At 38.8% G+C, this 21,366-nt stretch overlaps 1 protein-coding gene across 2 annotated transcripts in view; it reads right to left on the bottom strand.

The window, feature by feature from the left end:
* tubgcp3 (tubulin gamma complex component 3) overlaps nt 1-21,074 on the bottom strand; it is a 41,014-nt gene extending 19,940 nt beyond the window's left edge. The window contains exons 1-11 of one of the 2 annotated variants that reach the window (XM_030069613.1): nt 20,883-21,074; nt 18,876-18,983; nt 16,236-16,303; nt 15,875-15,952; nt 14,721-14,929; nt 11,629-11,807; nt 8,783-8,895; nt 6,457-6,582; nt 2,687-2,755; nt 2,308-2,440; nt 755-921 (exon numbers count right to left, since the gene is read on the bottom strand). In XM_030069613.1, the coding sequence (XP_029925473.1) occupies nt 755-921; nt 2,308-2,440; nt 2,687-2,755; nt 6,457-6,582; nt 8,783-8,895; nt 11,629-11,807; nt 14,721-14,929; nt 15,875-15,952; nt 16,236-16,303; nt 18,876-18,983; nt 20,883-20,958 (1,326 nt within the window). In that variant the 5' untranslated portion in view covers nt 20,959-21,074. The remainder of the gene's footprint in view (nt 1-754; nt 922-2,307; nt 2,441-2,686; nt 2,756-6,456; nt 6,583-8,782; nt 8,896-11,628; nt 11,808-14,720; nt 14,930-15,874; nt 15,953-16,235; nt 16,304-18,875; nt 18,984-20,882) is intronic. The other variant, XM_030069605.1, reaches the window with a different exon arrangement.
* Nucleotides 21,075-21,366: the final 292 nt, after the last annotated feature.

The raw sequence follows: 21,366 nt of genomic DNA, 5'->3' as shown, positions 1-21,366 counted from the left end.
AATGCATTTGTTCACAAACTGCCCATTAATTTTCCAATTCCAACTTTTCAGGCTTAAATATCTGTGTTCCAAGACTGTAAGTCATATCTTATAATACAGATACAACATATTCAGACAGTTTTCTTGTTGCTAAAAATATGAGTGTCTTCACAGAGTGTGGTGCGATCTCCTTGGCAATTTGCCTGCCGTATGGTGCAATAACATTTTCTATGTTCCTGAATGCAGCACTTTAGACTGGAGCACAGCCATAACTACTGGTTTAAGCTGGACACATTAATCCTGTGTGTGTAAGAGAGAAGGGGAAGGAGAAAGAGAAAGAGGCAGGGGGCAGGGAGAAGTAAAGGAGATACATTTATCAATTGGTTTTCCATTATCCTGCTCTCATCACTCCTCATTTAAGAAGCTGCCATCTCTCTGTCCTTCCTTTCCTCCCTCTCTCTATTTCTTTTTGTCTCTCTCTTCCCTAGTTTTTCTGAATCCCTCCTAGGACCCCAGTAATATTTCCTGTCACTGAGGGGTCATAGGTGAGTGTCAGCTGAAAAGTACAATGTTCACTAAATGTGTGTACAACCACAACACATGGCAAAAAGACAGAAACCAAAGATGTATTTTGTAAGCAATTATTGTCAGTTTCATAGTTTGATGGATTTACAAACAAACTATTCAAAATAGTGATTGGTCACACAAAGAGCTGAATTTATGGCAAAGAAAAATGGGCAATTGACAATTGTGAGCAATCTCTGTGTGTGCTTACCTCATGGTAGGTATCTTCTAGCTCTCCATCATAGATCCACCTATAGAGGAAGTTGAGGATGGGATGTGACACCAGGCTGAGGATGTGTTGGACAAGCGCTCTCATCTGCGGGTCTCCGGTTTTGCCATAGGCATGGACGGCTGAGGCCAGCTCGCCTCCCTTTCGACCTGGACAAAAATATGAATGAGCAATGACAAACATCAAAGGAATCAAACCTTTTACCTGAGCAGTTAAACACTGTGTCACATACTGATGCCATGTCTACACAGACATGGATATCGCTGACAATGCCACTTTATTTCTTTTTTGAAAATAAATAAATAATAATAAAAAAAAACCTGTCAACACTGGAGTGTTGCCAAAATATCTTGGTAAACACCAGAACATAAAAATGCACAAACCTCCACTGTATGAGCATGCTCAAATAAGCTGAGGAGTGACTGAAGTAGTTTGTTGACACTGCTGAGTAACAAATACAACGAATTAGGGATGAACAATAATATTATTGAAATCAAAATATAGCCAAGTGCAAAATCCAAACTGCTTGAGCTACAATTATTTGATAAAACAAAAATGTTTAATTGTTACCCCAGCAAAAAAAAAAAAAAAACAGCTTTTTCAGTGAAAGTCAAAATTAGAACACAAAAATTATCATTATCATTGCTAAGAAATTTGTGAATCAAATGGAAATTGCAATATCTGTAAAATTAACTGATGATGATTTCTTACTGTATTGTTTATATTATGACTATAGTTAAAACATCTTAATAATATCTAAAACTGTGGAAAATGGAGTTTGATGACAAAATTTGGGTGAGCCATTTATATAGGAACAAAGTAGGGGCTGACTAGTCACTTAGAAGTACCCATAATTACCCTGAAGTGTTCAAACAGTTGACAAAATGTGCTCAAAATTACATCCTTTGGGGTGATTTGTAGGACCCAAGGTAGAACTCCTGATGAAAGTTACAAATGAATGCAAACTCTTGAATTAATAGTGAAGAATGTCCGCAATGATGAAAGCTGCAGCTGTGCAACGTCTGTGTCTCCACTATGAGCATGTGCATGGAGAGAGAGTCTGAAGTTCGCATTTACTAACTGTATCATCTTCACTGTGCACAAGGGGGAATAAAAACATCCACTGAGGGGACCGTTTTCCAAAAGTTAAATTTTCAGTGACCAAAAATATTATTTTGGATACAGCAGGCCAAAACGAGTTTGTTGTGTTGCTGCTGCCATGTGGATTTTTTTTTCTGCTTTATTTGACAGTCACAGCAGAGAGACAGGAAAGGCAGGAGAGAGAGAGAGAGAGAGAGAGAGAGAGAGAGAGAGAGAGAGAGAGAGAGAGAGAGAGAGAGAGAGAGAGAGAGAGAGAGAGAGTGAGCACAACATGCCACAAAGGGCATGAGGTCAGATTTGAACCCAGGATGCTGTGATCAGGACTCCTCTTCAACAAATGGTACCCGCTCTTAACCAGAGAACTACCAGGGTGCCATGTGGATGTTTTCTCAATGACCCTGTCCTTCAACCACACAAACACACAACCAACCTACCTTGGCAAAAATCGACGAGGGCGGCCAGTGTTTTGAGTCGAATTTTGGGATCATAGGTCCAGACCAGCAGCCTCCTGAGGGTCAGACTGCTCTCTACACCCAAGTTCACACCTTGGTCATCCTCCACCTGCAGCTACAATAAAACACACACACGTCAAAATTCAGATGTCCACCCCCAAATCTGAAGTCCCCAAGTGGAACTGGCCATCTCAAAAAGGAGGTGAATAATATTTCTAGTGGTATTTACCCACTGTAGCATGAGGCAAACAGGAAGCTCGTATCAACCATCCTTCCCATCTGATCTAAACCCCTGTTAGTCTATACCTGCAATCATCAGTCAGTCCATGTGTTGTTCAACCTGTGGTTTAAGTGTAGTTACCTGAGAATGGAGGACAGAGAGGAGTCTGTAGTACTCCTTCAGCTCCTGGTGGAGAGAGGCACAGAAGCTCTGCGGGTGGAGAGACAGAGAGTGAGAAAGAGACAGAGAAAGAGAGACATTTGAATGGTGCTTTAAAAAAAAAAAAAAAAAAATAAAGACTAGATATGTGACTGGACAAGAAGCATTCCATACGAGCTAATATAGCCCACAGTATAACAGCACTTGGACATTTTACTATTTAGTAGTAGTATTCTGTTTTACTGGTGTTTAGTAATAACCGTTATTTGCATGAACAGCTATAATCTACATTATAACAAAATTCACACCACGGAAGACAGACACATTTCTAAATACTATGTTGGAGTTAAAGTATGAATGGTGGTCAGAAGTGGACAAGAGGGAGGATAGAAACCTGGATACTGTGACTTTATTTCTTGTTTTTTGCTGCCACTATTGACTGCAAGGCAGCGCTGCTCCCAGACTGTGGCTGTGGTTGTGGCTATGGGTTGAGGGATGAGGATCAGTAACAGGAAGAACTTTCTGGGCCACAAAGCACCATGAGCAGACACTGCAGTGGAAACTTCCCGGAAAGCTAACTTGTGATCAGGAAACTGTTTATGTTCAGTTGAGTTGCTTGAATTCTGACTGAACTATTTGTGTTGGAAGAGTTGAATGTATTAAATATATAAATCATGATCTGTTGTTGGTTATTACCACGACTTGTCTGTAGAGTATTGTACAAAAGTAATATCACACTCAAGGCCATGTTGATATCAAGTATAACAGCACTCCCTGTCGTGCGATATTAATTACATAAAAAATACATGCATACAAAACCCAACAACTAACCCCAACCAACCAAGCAAACTCTTTCAACCCCAGCAAAACAAATACTTCTGTTTCCATTTTATATGCTAGACCAGTTCCATAAAAAATTCATTCACTGTCTGCCATTAAATGGGAAAAATACATCAGCATTACACACATATTATCAACCCTGGCTGTATAAACAGCTCCTTCCAGACACCAAACAATTTGAAATCTATCAGTATCACTGACCAGACAACATGCATATTCAGTGAGCGAGAGGGAACACGCCCCTAAACATAACACCAGGTCAGCTGGCCCACTCCATCTCATCTGATTTCTCCTAACAGCCAGTTTGGCCTGACCCAGCACGTAGGCTCCAGAATATACAATCTAAGGGAGAAAGCCTCACCCAACAACAGAGATCACAAAAAGGACATTCCACTATCACAGAAGTTTGTTGCCAGAGCTCCATGTAGGACTCTGCATTGTAAATCTCCTGACCTCTCCCAGACTGAAATCTCAAAGTTTACTCCTCAACAAACATCCCATTTCAATGGCTCTTCTTCTGATGTCTTGTTTCTCCTGAGGCATTTTAGGAATAGCTGTATCAAAGATGATAGTCAAATACTTCACAGATGAGAATCACAGTTTTTTCTGTATGTTTTCATACATTCACGGATGCAATTCTGCTTCTTTATTCTTACTTCTACTTTTTTTTGCGCTTACATTGTCCTATCTGTGTGTATGTTGGTATAATCATTTTACCAACACGGATTATGCAAATGTTTTCTTAATTTATTTTAATTCATTTTACCTTTAACATAAACTGAGGAATCAAAGAGATTTATAGTTGCAGTGATGCAAAAGTGAGGAAAAATTTTAAAATTTAAAAGACAATTACAAATATTTTTAATCTGGGCCTTAACTTGAACACCAACCAAGGAATGAGAGAAACCTCAGACAAGAGAGAAACCTGGGGCTGTGGGCCAAGTGCGTACAACAGGTGGTAAACGCTTGGAAATGAGGCTCAGGCTGAAAGAACATAATTGTTTTTTTAGTCCTTTTAGTTAAAGTGCAAAGGAGAAAAAAGAAAAACAAGTTCCAGGGTCCAGAGTTGTGTGCGTTACTCAAAGTCCACAAGCAGCTCGTCCCAGTTCAAACTGAAATCCACAGGCAGATTCATTTCTGCAGCAACTTCTGCAGCAGCCTCGTTGTACAGGTCAACTATCAGGTTGGAAATCGTCTCCTCTGGAAGGTGAAGCCAACTTGAAAACGGTTTTGACCTGTGCTTGTTGACACGCTCCTCTGCCTCCCTCTTGGATGAGGGTCCGGCAGACTCGGCTATCTCAGACAGGTTTGGGCATGAGAAGGACAATTTGCACGGTCCAGACGTGGTGCCGACATCTCCTTTGACATCATCATCGTCGGAGTGCTGTGTGCCAACATCTCTTTTGAGATCATCATTGTCACTGCACTGTACACCAAAATCTTGTCTGGTCCTTCTACGACGTCGAAACACAGAGCGGAACCTTGAGGGGGCAGCCTCTGGCTGGGGGGCAGCCTCAGCCTCTGGATCGGGGGCAGCCTCAGCCTCTGGATGGGGGGCAGCCTCAGCCTCTGGATCGGGGGCAGCCTCAGCCTCTGGATCGGGGGCAGCCTCAGCCTCTAGCTCAGACCCGACCTCCTCACAGGCCCAACAGGATTTGTGGTTTTTGCTCATGTTACTGACAGAACAGAGCAAGATGTTGCTCCTCTGTGTCAGAGCTGCTTATGGAACCCTTAATGACATGTTGACAGTTTGTGTCTTGGTGTCTTTGCGCTGTCATCACCAAGTCATGACGTCACAATCTGGCATCACAGTGTGCCAGAGAGAAGGACTGATCTCATTTCATCAAATCCTAATGTTCATTAGTTTTATTGTTTCATTTCATCAAATACTGACTGGATTGTTTCAATTTCTTTTGTCTTTTCATTTCTGGTATCATTTAACTATTCTTAATAAGTTGTTTGTTATAGAACTCTACAAGAGCTCTATAACAAACAACTTATTAAGAAAGCAACCTCCATCCTGTCTCACTGCTCTCATCCTTCACACCAACAGTTTCAGTTTTTACCATCAGGTTCACTACTTAGACTCCCACTTGCAAAAACAAACAGATATAAGCACTCCTTTGTACCCTCTGCGGTTTCTCTTTTAAATGCCAGGAGGAAAAGGTAGATGGGTGGAATAGTCTCCCAAACTCGTAATGTCATCTCTCAAATTCAAGTGACCATTTATTTATTCTTTTTATTTATTTATTTATTTTTTTCCCTATGTCATGTGTGTTTGTATTTTTGTTGTGTGTGCTCCCTTTGTTGCAGAACTAATTGCCCCATTGGGGACAATTAAAGATATATAAAGATAAAGATAAAATGTACGTAATCACATGAAAATATATTCACGCTTTCACAATACTTTATAGCAAATGTTATGTCTTGCCAATAACCTTGTTTAAATTGAATTGCATTTATGTTCACATTTTGTTGTGTAAGTCAGTGTGCATTTTGTTTGAAAGGAAGCATTGTTAAGGACATAGAATGATGTGTTATTATGGAATAAAAATAATAATAATAAATAAATAAGATATCTGTGACAGAGAGAGAACACAGGAAGGAAATGTATTGGTGGAGGATGATGCACACATGTTCAAAAGATAACTGATAGGGCAGACACTGTAGTCTCCACACAGATACACACACACACACACACACACACACACACACACACACACACACACACACACACACAGAGAGAGAGAGAGAGGAGAGAGAGAGAGAGAGAGAGAGAGAGAGAGAGAGAGAGAGAGAGAGAGAGAGAGAGAGAGAGAGAGAGAGAGAGAGAGAGAGAGAGAGAGAGAGAGAGAGAGAGCACAACACACACACACACACACACACACACACACACACACACACACACACACCTGTCCAACCAGTCCAAAGGCCCGGTCGAGGCTCCTAGCATCCGTGTACTTCCTGACTTTGTTGTGAAGCCAGCCCAGCTCGGCCAACCGGCTGCTGGTATCCCTCAGGGACTTGCACAGCACCACCTAGTGACACACAGCACACATTACAACAACAAATGCTTTAAAAACCTGAATTTAGACAGAAAAATAAAGGAAAAACTCTTGAGAATATGGCAGAAATAAATGTGCATTAATGTCAGAGTCAAAGTGGGAAACTGAATCACGCATACACTGAAAATGCATTGTTTTAAATCATAATGACACTAATTTACTTCAGTTCCTGTTGCACATGTAAGAAACTGATTGTTACTCTACTTCATTCTACATGATACCTCAGATACCATCAGCCCAATTCCAATGAAAGTTAAGGAAAAAATGCACCAGTCTAATATCCAAACAAAATGGTCAGAGGGGGCGCTATGTAGCCCATTCATTTGTTTATCCCTCTTGTAACATCATAGACTGCAAAGGTCTGATTTTAAACAAAATTTGGATAATCATTCCATGTGAGTGCTATATTTCTGCAACTATTTCTGCTTGACAGTAACTAACCGGTCCAAAGGGAGTTTTCTATTGCCACGGTAGTTGAAAGGCATTTTGAAGGAATTAAAGCACCAGATTTGTAACCTAGTAGAAAATGACTTTGCATTAAGTGATGCATTACATTTTTAATCAGCTGAAAATAGTATCAAGAGACCTTGGCAAAGAAGTGAAGAGGCAAAAGAAGAGTCCATCCTTGACTCCTCATCCCTGACAATCACAGGTCTGAGTAGGTTTATGTCCATCAGCTTGGTCACAGCAGCTTGACCAGAGAGCAAGGACAAATCTACTAGTGGAAATATTAGAGCTATGGCCTTCCTATTGATGATAAGAGACGAAGGGAGAGACAGAGAGAGAGAGGGAATAAAAGAGATTTGCAGGAGAGAGAGAGAGCGAGAGAGAGAGTGGTCGATGTGGCGGGGAGCCAAAGAGCTCCATATTGATTTGTTGAATCTTTCTAAGGCTTTTAAAGCCAGATCAACAATGATGTGCTTGATATCAGCTTTACTCTGGACATATGCTTTGAGTGAGTGTGTATGTGTGTGCATGTGTAGCAGTCCATATCTCAACACTACTTCATAAGAAAAGCTGTCTGTCATGGAAACAAATTCTCTCCAACAGATCATAGTGAAAAGGACAATCAGCATCACAGCAGGGTATCAAAGGCCTGGCTTGCAGCGGTTTCAGGCCATATCTATTTGGTAGAGCGATAAAATTTAAGCGGCTGTAGGGAAAAAAAAAAACTTCCCTTTCCACAGGAGGCTAATCAGAAATGAAGGCCTTCACACTTTCCCCACAGAGCCCCAGTATCAAACTTTCCATGTCAATCTCTATTTTGGCACTTATAACTTGGGACAGGACTTCTGAGGCAAATACAGCTGTGATTTGCCCAATACATAAACAGGTCCAGGCAACACAGTCAAAAATATCATCACAGTAATATTTATCAGATCAGTCTATCGATAATTACATCAATATATGCTGAATAGTTATCTATGTCACATTTACAAGTGACTTTTTGCTTCTGAGTGAAAGCTGAAGAAATCAAAAGGTTAATTATGGTTCAAAATATTCTTTATTCTCTTTATTGAAAATTCTGTAGAACCATAAATATCAAACCACACATCTGAGGTAAAATTTGAATATTTAAAAGTTTGTTTAATTATGATATAAACAAAATATTATACATAAAATCTAGTTTCCAGTAAATAAAAATATCTTGTACAGTTGCAAACTGTCTTTAGTGTGTGTACTTCAGTGGAAGAAACTTAGGTGGAACTGAAATTGACAAAGTTTGCTTAGTGGCTGACTTTAAAAAGCAAAAATATCTCATTATCACCAATGTGAAGAAAATTATATCATGCTAATTACAGTTTGCTGTATTTCATAGCCACACAGATCATCTTATACTTTTTGACTCATGCAAACGTATCCTCTCTAACTTGAACTTAAAATGTGGTCTGATTGAGAAATGTAGAAAGATGACAATAACTATCAACGCAATCTACAACAGTGGTTATGTCACTGTAGTATACTGTAGCTTGTGTTATCCTGGCTGTTTAACTTGATGATAAAGTATATGGTTAAATTATGTAGCAGCTCTGGGACCTGAAGGATTCATGCAATTTAAAGCATTTAAAACACTAAGAAACTGCACTGTAAAGAATGTACCGGACTAACTGAGCCTCCTGCCAAAATAATTCAGTCCATTAATGGCTGCACAAGGTTTGTTACATTGGGGTACCTTGCTGTCTATTTTGTAGCAGTTATCCTGGGCGCTCATCTTGATGAACTTGCCATCGATGCCCTGGAAGACATAGAGGATGTCTCGCACCAGCGACGCCTCGCTCACCTCCGCTGCGCCCGCAAAGGACAAGGGAATAAAAATGACAAAGAGATGAATTACGCTCATGTTGGGATCACAAGTGATGCTTTGCACAAGTTACTCTGCAAGAGAAATTCATTCTTTTCAAATGAATTCACTTACTGAATGCATTTGTGCTGCTTGCAGTCACAGAAATGCATTAAGGATTAAGTGCGTTGCCAATGCTAACACAGCGGGCTGCTGGGAGCCAACAGATTTAGTGCCGCTGTAGAGAACTGTTGACACAGAGCTGAGGCAGATAATATCTCTGATGACAGAGATGATCTTTCCAACACTTAGTTTTTAAGGGCACACTATGTAGTTTGAAAGGGGATGGCACACCACTTTGTTTAGTAATGTAAAGGATGAGTCTGAGGAGGGATAAAACCCCACAAAGCCATGGTCTGAGCTCCGGATGCCAAGGCTGATAACTGAGGATCTTTACATTACAAATTTTTCAATAATCAGTATTGTGAATAATAATAACGATTTGATTACCATTATGAGGGCAAGGATGCAATTATAAAGCGATTATCGATGCATCTTTATGCATCTTGATGCATATTTTTGTGATTGTCATTGAATTATTTTTTGCATAATTTTTCAGACAATTTGTTTGTTTTTTTACTGTGCGACAACTAAAACAAGGTCTATTTGTAATGAACCATGATTAAAAAGAACGCTAAATAGATTCATTTACTGTAATTTTGTGTTGCCAAAATATTTCAGCGTTGTGTGACATAGCTTACACACTATTTGGCTCTTATCTAGGTCTTTTGTCCCTTCCTCTTCATAAAATCTGAAGTGTTTCCAAACACTTCAGCACGCTGAACGCTTAGCACGCTTTTAATGCAAAGGGTGCCGGTTTGATGTTTCTTTCAGCTTGTTCAGCCATCTTCACGTGATTGTTTTCTGTTGTGTGTGTTCTGCAATTGCCTGGCTGGACGCTGCTCTCCCACACTTCAGTTCTGCGTTTTTTAATCATTTTATAAGCATCTATTGACATTAATGCACTGATGTTGGCTCGCCACACATCCGCATCGCAATGCATCTAAAAATCGATTTTTTTCTCCCACCTTTAACTTAAATGTTTTCTTTTTCTAATTTTCTGGTAATTTTCTTGTTTTTTTTTTTTTTAAAACCTAATATTATAGCGTTAAAAATGCGAGATAATTCAAAGCATAGTAGAAAGACAGTGAAGCAAACAGCAAAGCAATGTTTCCAATATGATAATTAAAATTTTCAGTTGTAGCACAGAACGGTTGCGATTTTTGTTTGTTTTAATGGGCATAAATGCTTGTAAAATCTCTAACTTCAGCATTATAAATATAGGTTTCTTGGTTGTTGTTTTTTTTAATTTATCTATTTTATCTCTTTTTTCCTCTAAATTTTCAAATGATTTTTTTTAGTTAATGTTCAAGTTCTTTTTCTAATTTTCTGGCAATTTGTTGTATTTTGTATTTTTTAACTAATATAACAATGTAAAAAATGTGTTAATTCAAAGCAAGATTTGTGTTGTCATTTCTAATATTGTAAATTTTAACACTGCACTCTTTGGGTTCTATGTTTTCAATCTGAAGGCTACAGGCTGAAGTTACACTTGTCACTCAGAGTCACTATTCCAAAGTGCATATTTCTATAGTGACACATATTAGGGCTCAACAATTAACTGAAATTTTATTTAAGTCACATAATTACAAAGTGCAACATCTAAATTACAGGAGCTGCTATTTTTCAGATAAAGGTAAAACGTGCAACAAAATAACTTTATAAATGAACTACTGTGATGCTATAAATTCCAACTAAAGTAACTGTGACATGAAGACAGAGACTACCCAACTACAGATCCTGAGCCAGATCTGCAGCTTCAGAAGAGGTGAGGAACATTCCAGCTTTTTAGCTCAGATATTGAGAGATCAAAAGGGCACAGAGGTAATGGGAGAGCAGATCAGTGGCTTTGAAATATTTCTGGTCTTTTGCCGCTAATGCACCCTGAATTGCATTCGCTGTAGGAAACATGCTTTGAAAACCAAGCTTCGATCGATAGGGTGAGCACTGTGCTTGGGCGATAATTCTTGTTATTTTCATCCTGGGCCCCAGTACCCTTGTTTTTGCCTTTTTGCCAATCTATTCTGAGGACAAAATAAATACATTAAATAAAAATAACGATGCCTTACACTGTATGCAATTACTTGATTGTGGATATCATGTCATTTTGTTCTCTGCAGCCTGTCTACAAAAAACTCTTACTAACACATTTTTAGATTGATTTTAGACATTTTTTTTCTTATCTAAATAAGCATTGCAAAGACGTATAACATAAGTAAGTAAGTACTGTATATTTGGTGCAGGTCAGAGAGAGGTTTTAGGCAGGAATATGGTTGGTCATTAACTAGATGATTTTATCAGCTGTCACTGTAACACTTTCCTTTTCATTAGATAGCAAGATCCTAACCATTACTTTTTTTTACACAGAGATTGTGAAGTCAAGTTTTTTTTTTTTTTGTATTATTATTTCTCTGTACATGACAGGTAAGTATCAAGTGAGTGGGCATTTTCCCACAGGCAAGTGTACCAGGTCAGTCTAAAGGCAGTAACAACATCAAAAATATTGACTCTGATGTAGAACTTGATTCATTTTGACAGAAACACAGAGATGGATAAATGACATCACATTTATGTTTATGATGTAATTAGGACCTTATGAATTCAACTGTGACACTCACCATTAGCGTCTCCGTCTCTGCGTGGACGAAGCACCCTGTTTGAGAGGGCAGGTGGTCCGAGTGGGGGCCGTGTGGTGGGCGGAGCCAGAGCAGACGAAGGGGAGGAGCTTACAGGAAGAGCCCAGGCCAGACGAGAGCCCAGGGGCTGAGTGCCACCCACTGCCGACTGAGGTGGTTGACTGAAAAACACAAACACACCAAATGACTTTTGTTTTGAGGGTTGTGGCTGATATTGTTCTTTTAGCAAACAATGGTCCCCTGGTCTAAATTCTTTCAGAATGTTTTCCACACTGCATGTTATACAATTTAAGAGGAAACACTGAATACTAGAATATCTGCAGCATGCAAATTGTCAGATTTAGTTAAGTTAAATCTACTGGGAGCTTCAGTAAAAAAAAAAAAAAAAAAAAAAGGTATTTGTAGGGATCTTTAAAAAGTCATACCAATGAAATTCTGGTTGCCATCTATCCTTCCAAATTGAGAGTGTGATTTCATTGTGTTCCAGAGTCACTGCTGGCAGTTCAGCATTTCAGGACTTATTTTTCAATCAGTTTTTATTCAAGTTCATGCAGAAACACAATATAAAGCAGCACATTTTCTTGAGATGTTAGACTGCCTAGACTGTCATAAACGTTTTGAGTTTTACTTTGATGATGCATCAAATCAAACCAGGACAACTGTTTTTATTGTTTCTCATTTATGGTTTTATTCCTTGTTTGCAGCTGTTTTTCTTGTGTCTTCATTTTCTCATTTATATTGTTTTTATTTTGGCACTATATTGCCTTTATATACCCTGTCAACAAATGATGCATAGCAATGTGTGGGATGATCCACTCACGATTACAGTTGGACTCAGCAAAAAAAAAAAAAAAAAGAAAAAGCTGACAACATCCCTAGGAAGTCTTCAAACATGCATGTCTATGCATAATTAAAGGCCCAATGTTGGATTTTTCAGGATCTTTCATCACAATTCAATACCATTAAGCCTTTTTTAAGTGTTTGGATTGGGGATCAGCCCTTTCGCAGCTAAAAGGTGAGTCCAGACAGCTCAGTGGTCATTTATAAGTGGAGGACTACTACATTATTAATATGGATAAATGGAATGAAATGCCCTTCTAAAGTTAAGAGCTCCATAAAATAGGTTTATGAGAGACCAGCTGAATGACATGTTCATTTTCTAGTGCTAATTGATGCCCCCTTTATCTAGCATTGAGTGTTTTTATAGGCCAAGCGTTAGATAAATAACCGTGTTCTCTCAGGTGAAGGTGGAATGGAGCTTGAAAGTAGGACTCAGTAAAAAGGTGGGTTTGCCTCTGATTAAAGCAACCGCACCCCCTATTTTATTTTCTTTGTTTTTTAACATGGACAGTGTTAATGTGTGATATTAATATCTGCATTTGGTGAATTTCATCATTTGTTGATGGACCTAGACATAGTATAAGACACACAGTGTCTGCTGGCTGGTCAACTGGGTGGATGAATTCAGCTCTGGTGGAGGAGGCAGGCGGGCAGGCATGTGCTCAGTACGTGAGTTTTTTACTAAGACGGGCCCGTATCCCGTCCCACCAGCAGAACTGTCTCGCCCCATGTTGTTCCTCCGCTTGCCTCTCATTGAAAATTAATTAACAATGATGAATTTAAATGAATTTAATTAAACAAATTAGCACCTAAAACAGTTGGAAGAGCAGAAGAACTGCTCATGGTGGAATCGCATTAACTGTTTGACTTTTTCATTTGAATTTTCATATTGGCTCAGGAGCAGATTATTTACTGGATAGAGATTTGTTGACTTTGTTTTGCCAGGTTACAGATTCTGCCAGTATTCAGTGGCTTTAATTTACATTCTCTACTGTTCAAACCAGTTAGGAACATATGAAGAAACAGATGAATAAGAGCACTGTGTCTGCACTGTGGTTTGCCCAGTTTGTAATCAAGCATGACAAGCTTCTGGCTATCACATCTCCTTATAAACATAAACCCTTGTCTCCTGTAGTTGGTGCTGATTATGTTCTCACTCCTAACAAAATGTACTGCAATTCTCTCGCAGGATTCCTGCAAGCTCCACAAAGTCAAATTTAAGACTTTTTGAGACATTTTTAAGACCACTGAGGACACAATTTCATACTTATTTCACAAACATATGGATCTAAGTATGAAGGATAAGCAAAATTGACATGGAATGATATTGGGAGACAGTAGGTGTTTACTGCTGTATGTTTTTCCGATTCATGACTCTAAAGCCTTCACACCCAACTAACTTGAGCATTTTACAGATACACTGAGAGGTTTCATGCTTGCTTCCCAGAATTGGCAATAAACAAGAACAAAATGCACTAGAATCCATCCACATCTTGTTGAATGTACATTTTTCGATTGTAGCTGTGCTGGATGTGACAGTCAGTGACTGAGGTCAAAAATTTAATTAATCCACTGTTCACACTGCACATGCTTCACAGTGCTGAAAAATCTAAGGTTTCCTGTTGCAGTGTGTTTTCCCATGGCATGCTGAACTTGAAAAAAAAAAGTAACTTCATTATCCCGTCAGTTTTTATGACTTATGAAAATTTTAATTAAAAAATGTTATGACTGTTTAGGCCAGGTCAGAGAGAAAATGCCAGTTAACTTTGGATTGATATTTAGTCACTTTGCAGACAACCTAGAATGACAGGTTTGGTACCAACGGAGTCCATATGTGGTGTAATTTCATATAATACCAATATCTTTACTTTAAAATCAGCTCTAAAACACTAAACACTAAGAAAAAAAAACAGTGAAAAAAAAAAGAACTGCAACACTTAAGTTGATCGATTTTGTCCCACCCCTATTGAGTTTGAGAATTTTTTTCCAACATAAATGAAGCAGTGATAGACAATACTTCTGCCATATCACATTATTGTGATATCCAAAATCTCAGATGATATTTAATCTCATATCATGGTATTGATATAAAATTGATATATTGCCCAGCCCTGCCTGATGTATCAGTCCAACTGTAGGGTGTATACATTAAGCGGTGTGCTCTCCTTTAAAGGATTACGCACAGTGTGTGTGTGTGTGTGTGTGTGTGTGTGTGTTTCTATGCATCTTCTCACCCAGCCAGTAGTGACTGTGGCGTTGGTGTGGGTCCGTTCAGTGAGTACACTCCCAGGCTGGAGACGCCGCTGGTGCCCATGCTGGCTGAGAGGCCCCCGCTCCTGTCCCCATAGCCCAGTGCCAGGCTCTGGGGCCGGGTACAGTAGAATGGGGTGGAGTGGGCGTCCCTAGGGAGCGCCTGGGCAAATAGCGCCCCATAGCTGCCAACCTGGGAACCATAGTGAGGTAAGAGAAGACAAAGGTGGGCCAAGTCAATCACACAAAAAGAGCCACAACAATAATTACAGCAATAAATTATAATCATCATTATTTCATCATTATTAAAATAGTGTTTACCAAAATGGATGCATACTATTACTTGACAAAAAAGATGAAACAAAGACAAGTAATACAAATATAACCAATCAATCAACAAAAAAATGCATATCAATTCTATGAATGTTTTAAAGGTGAATATTGATCCATAGTAAAAAACCAATCACCTCCGGTTTTTAATCCAAACTCTGGAACAGCTAATCAGAACCTGCCTGAGAACCTGAGGCTGGGATCTGACTTGTGTGGGCCAATATGCTGTCAGTATTACCCTCACAAACTAACATTTTTAAACACTGATGACAGCAACTCTGTATGCGTTTCAGAAACGAATTAGATGGTCTGACAATAAACGTAAGATTGTTTAATGTGTTTGTACAGCTCTGTAGTGTAATAACTGTAACATTAAATCTCCCTAAATCATAATAAATGCTAATAATGTTATGACATGTAATGAAATAAATGTAACAGACTGTATTATAATTTTTTTTTTAAAGTTATGTAACAAAATCTTGAAATAACAGCATTCTAACACTTTGCCAGTATGTGATGATTCATTATATTATGACCATTTTGGGGTTGAGATATGAAATCTGAAATCTCTTTAAATGTCTCTACATCAAGTAGGATGTGCCTATGTTTAAAGTATGTTGCTGTTGGCTTTACTACCGTAAAACAGGCTTGTGTGCAGAGCTGGACGTTAAGCTTTTTCTTGCTGTGAAGCAAAGGTTTCACAAACTGTCAAAAAAAATTGTTCCAAGATTAAGAGAGACTGAGACTTAGATCAATTATGTGTGTGTGTGTGTGTGTGTGTGTGAGAGAGAGCGCGTGTGTGTCCCACCCTGCTGGATGGTTTGCGGGGGTCTTCACACAGGCTGAGCAGCAGGTAGAGGACAGACCAGCGATGTTTCAAAACCCCCTGTGTAGCGGAAACAGAGCAGAGATGCACAAAGTCCATCAATTAAACACACACTTCATTCTAATCCGTGTTGGCATGCTCAATTAATTCAGGCTACATGAGCAATGTTATACAACAAGATGAACTATTTGTTTCTTTGAGCAAGAAGAGTTCCCACTCTTTCAAGGGAACCATTTTCCAGGATTCTTTCGAGGATATATTGATGTACTTATGTACATGTGAGCTCTACTGTTATTAATATTTGTTGATCTGAGACACCCAAATATAAACATCATGTACCAACCTGAGTCTGAAGTTTTCGATGAAGCTCTGAGAACAGCGCAGCGTCTCCTTCTCTCCTCTGCTTCAGCACTGCAACAAAACCAAATCTGTTATTCTGTCTGAATGTGAACAGGACAGTTTCTGAACATCTGCTACGACAGAAGCTACCAGCCTATTTTGGAAGAACACTTAACAAAGTCGGAAAATTCTTGTCATCCACAGCAGTGTGCTTGTAGGTTTCAAATTTACAACTTTAAGACATTTTAATGCTATCTGGAACTTAAAAAGCCAAAGGATGCACTCCAAAAACAGCATATGTACAATTTGAACATAACTAATGAAATGGAAAGTGTAATAAAAAGGACAGGAAATTAAATGTTACTAAGAGAGCACATAAGAGATATTAAGTCTACTATGTTTAGTAAAGCAGATGAGATGCACTGTGCTGTAGCACAAAATCAATGCACATTGAAGAGATAAAACACCTGGTAATTGGATTTAAGACAGTTTAATAATTTTAAAGGCCTTAAATTTAGAGTTTTGTAACCTTTATTTTACCAGGTAAAGAACACATTGAGATTCAAAGTCTCATTTTTAAGTGATATCTGGCCAAAAAAACAACAACATACATGACACAGTTCCAAAGAATAAATGAGCAAATTATAAAAATAAAATAAGGTGAGAGCATTCTCCAGACAGAAAACAGTCTAATCAGTGAGCCGGTTAAAACAACAACAGGAGAATCTTGTTCCATAGCTCACTAAATTCACCCAGAGATAGGTACAAGGTACTTTCATTTTAAGTCCAATTACAAGCAGTGAGGGTGGCAACCTTGACGGCTTCTTTATCCAAAATATCTAAATTAAATGGAGATATTTTAAGACTTGTTCTAATTTTAAAGGACCTTGGGATTCCCTGCCTACCAGTGTTAATTCTGACAGCCAATCTGATTTCGTTTTAGTCTCAGCCTTTAAATAAAACAAACTTTAGTTTTAGTCACATTTTAGTCATTTGAATGGGGTTAGTTTTAGTCTAGATTTTGTCAACAAAATCCTCAGGTGGCTTTAGTCGATGAAAACAAAAGGTTTCATCTAATTCTACTGAATCACTTTTCATATTTTTTTCATTAAATTGTTTGTTAGTGACCTTTACACACAGACTGATCTCCATTCCTCATTATAGCTTCTTGTATTTTGTATCTAGTTTTCGTTCTAATACAGTATTTAATATCAAAAGTAAAGTCTGCCCATATGTCTGTTTCCCTCAAAACTGAGGTCAGGAGTTAGGCTATACTGTCATTTCTTTTTTATTCGTTGACAAAAATGTTATTATATTTCATCATAGTTTTTTTTTTTTTTTTTTAAACAAAGATTCACTTTATTTACAGTAGTTTTAGTCTTGTTCTCATCCTGGAAAAATTATGATTACTTTTACATACACCTGTGTTTACCTGCTATTCATGTGAAAAAGGTCAACTGTCAGTAATAACTAATCATGCTGCAGCATAATCTGGAATATCATTGGAACAACAATTGTGCAACCTTTGTTATGGTTAAGTCCTTAAAGATTTATTTAACCAAGGTCCGATGAGTCCTGGTCAGCTCTGGGGCTAAATAAAGATAAGTGCTGTCCATTTTTGTTTTATTTTCTACATCAAAGTGTGGGTCAATATTTTTCCACTAATGGCACTACTTTGGCTACTATGAAAGTCTACAGGGATTTGCTGTTATGGTGCAATAAAGGCTAGTTGCCAACACAAATGGAGTTTGTATAGAGGCTGTAACATAAAAAGAGAAATTCACCAGCATGAATACTCACACCTGTAAAACTACCTGGCAGCATGACAGAATGGCAGACTGCACTGCTCCACAGTTTCAACTCATCAATATACTCAAGTGAAAAAATAAGAGCAGCAGAACACATTGGTCTTAGAAAATGGGCTGAATGATATGGTTAAAATTTAGAGATATTTTGACTGCAATATCATTCACGATTTTAGTAAAAATTATCATTTTTGCATTACAGTTTTCATGTTCAGTGAAAAAGCTATTAAATAATAATGTTGTGATTTTTGCTGGGGTCTGTACCAAACAAACCTGGAAAATATAATTTGTAGGTCAGGGTATCTCTGTAGCACCATAATACTTTATTTATAACAATGTTTTGTCACACATTTTACCTTTGCAAAAAAACTGCACCACCTGCAATTTGAATAGTGCAGTTGGCCACCTTGAGAATTTGATAATATTTTGATTAATTGTTCAGTGCAATTAGAGATCTACAACTTGGGTAATTTACTACTTTTGCATTGTTTCATATGCATTTATTTTTCTAATATGGCCAGAGTGAAGACAAGCAGCCAGTAGTTGCAATTGTTTTCAGCAGCCAGTAGCTGCAATTGTTTTCAGCATCAGCTAACCTGCTGGATCAGGTTTCTCTGCAGGGTGACTGTTACACACTTTCCCTACATGAAGCCTTTGTAAGCTTTGGGATTCCCATAAGATAAACTAACAGAGTTCAGTTTCCAGGTGGGTTTAAATTTAACCTGTTGTAGGGCTGAACGATTCATCCAAAGATTACTAAAACTCCAGTGTGGCCAAGTCCAATTTCAAAACCACAGGAGTGGAATACAGAGGACAGTGTTAGTCCTCATGCCACTCACGTTCTTTCTTGATCTTTTCCGACACCAGGAATTCATCTCGTTCAATAGTGGGGGCGTAGTTACTGCCAATGACTCGCACTGCATACTGGAACTGGTGGGCAACTTCAGCTGGAGACAGAAATGATCGACAATGACAAAGAGGTCATGGCAGATTGACAGCATTTCAAGACGATGTAGAAGTGGCAAACTGTTATGATCAATAGTATTAGCTCTTCTATTTAAATTCTCACAGAGTCGCTGAAGGTGGACTCTGCGACTTCCAAGACTTGTATGTGTGCATTTGCTCCTTTTATCCAAATACTTCCCCTCATTAGCTTTATCCCACTGGGGATATTATATATCAGAATATAACAACAATGTATCTCTCACATTGTTCAAACATTAGTTCTTACTCATTTGGATTACCGTCCAGTGTGTGGTTAAGCACGTCAAATAAGACTTGGAAAAACTGCAGTTAGTGCAGAGCAGAGCTACATGACTCGTTCTGAAGTGTAACAGAAGAGCCAACATCATAAGAATGCCTGTAACCTTAGTCTGGTCATTGGTGAGGGACAGGACAGTTATTTGGCTATTTCTCTTCTCAGTTTTAAAACAAATACTTCACTGCCTAAAATCCCGAATGCTGTACCATCAGTTTTCATATAGTAGAAATGGCCATAACATTAATACATGGCACGCATCAGGAGGTTGTTTTTCCACTTCCTGTCTCAAAATGAATGCATACTAATGTTTTTTTAGCAGTTACGACGTAATTTTTTGCATTAGGATGTATTGTTTTGTATTATAATGTAATGTTTACTTGTGCGGACCCCAGGAGGAGTAGTTGCTACCTTGCTAATGACTAATGGGGATCCAAATATGCGTATAAATCTTGACTGCCTCAAAGTTTCCAAGGGTTTTGTTGTTCCGTGAATGGAAATCAGTGATTGGGACAAAATCAGTGTGTACAACAAAATAGCATAAGATTAGAGGCATATTAGTTAATAAATGGCACGTAATCAGAGTGGAAATAACAATATTTAGGAGTTTTTAAAAAATTGATACAAATTTCTGGCATAACTGCCCATCTCCAAAGCCTCACTGTCCTCCTAATATATCAAAGGCATGACGCTACAATGTTTAAGATCCAGAAACTGATGGAGCTGGGCTGACACCACTTGTACTGCTATCCCATATCAGACATGCTAACCTTCCACATGGATGCTTGCATCCAGCAAGGGCCTGCAACTAGCCTACAAGACACAGCCACAGCCAACAAGAGGCAGGGGAGCAGTGTTGTGCTCAGCATGAGAGCTAACGCTTTAGCCAGCTTACTAATTACTTAGACTGAATAGCTAATGTTAGCACCTGCTGTGCAAGCCAAAGCTAAAAACTGAGCACAGGTTACTAACAGCTGGAGCAAGCGTGAAGCTAACGCTGAGCGGGGGGTTGCTCTAGCTAGCTAAGCTGTCAGTGAACACAGACGTAGCACCGATACGTGCCGTCCATCTCTTCCAGACGGTGGCCAGCACGTCAAGCCAAACTCTCATAAAAAATCTGTCAGTTTAATGTGGCAGTGCTTAATGGCAAACGTGCATACCACACATACACGAGTTAATGCCTCATGTGAATCGATAAAATGTGCTCTTTATTACGGCATACACCCCAAATCATAAATAGCACCTTAATGCCATATAATCTGTTTTTTAGATTCGATTATCCTGTTCCTGCTACAGTGCTATTCCAGCCGCGGTGGGCGGGAGTGACAAATGTAAACCAATACAAAAAGTTGTCCTGCTTTTTTAATACACGCTGCGTAATGGTCGTTATATGCCGAATTTACAAGCAGAGGACAATCACTCGGAAAATAAATGAAGTTGTGGTCTAGCTTATATGTACATGTGTCGGAAAAACGGGCAAATACAAACTAATGGAATTTGTGGTGAAGACTGGCGTGACGTTTCCTGCACACAGGAGAGCGGCACGTATGTGCTGTAGCACGGACCAAGCTAGCATCAACTGATGTACCTTCGCTTTTCCCCGTGATTCTGCAGCAGAGGCTTTGGAGGAGCACGTTGGGTGATTTCTGGTCCAGAGCCGCCATGGTGTCCGTGTCAGACGCGTCCTTTCTTGGTCATATAACGGAATAAATTCTACGGTTTAATGGGAGCTAACTCCAGTCCGTCACTCGAAGCAACGCCATTTTGACAAGTTGCGTCAAGCTAGCTACATATAGGAAGACTATGACCAGACCCGAGGCGATTCTGCCTTCAAAATAAAGGCATAAAAGTTGTAGCACAGGACAATTCGCTATAATGGAATGAAAAACTAAAATATCCACCTGAACACAAGGTGACTTTGGTGAAATTCTGCCTAAGTAGAAGTTAAATTATAAAAACCTACTCAGAGCCTACTCAGAATAAAAGTTACTGTATAACTATTATTATTATTATTATTATTATTATTATTATTATTATTGTTATCATTATCATTATTCGACGTAGTCTTAGTA

Source organism: Myripristis murdjan, chromosome 2, assembly GCF_902150065.1.
Source record: "Myripristis murdjan chromosome 2, fMyrMur1.1, whole genome shotgun sequence".
Lineage (NCBI taxonomy): Eukaryota > Metazoa > Chordata > Actinopteri > Holocentriformes > Holocentridae > Myripristis > Myripristis murdjan.
This window is presented reverse-complemented; position numbering and strand designations above follow the sequence as displayed.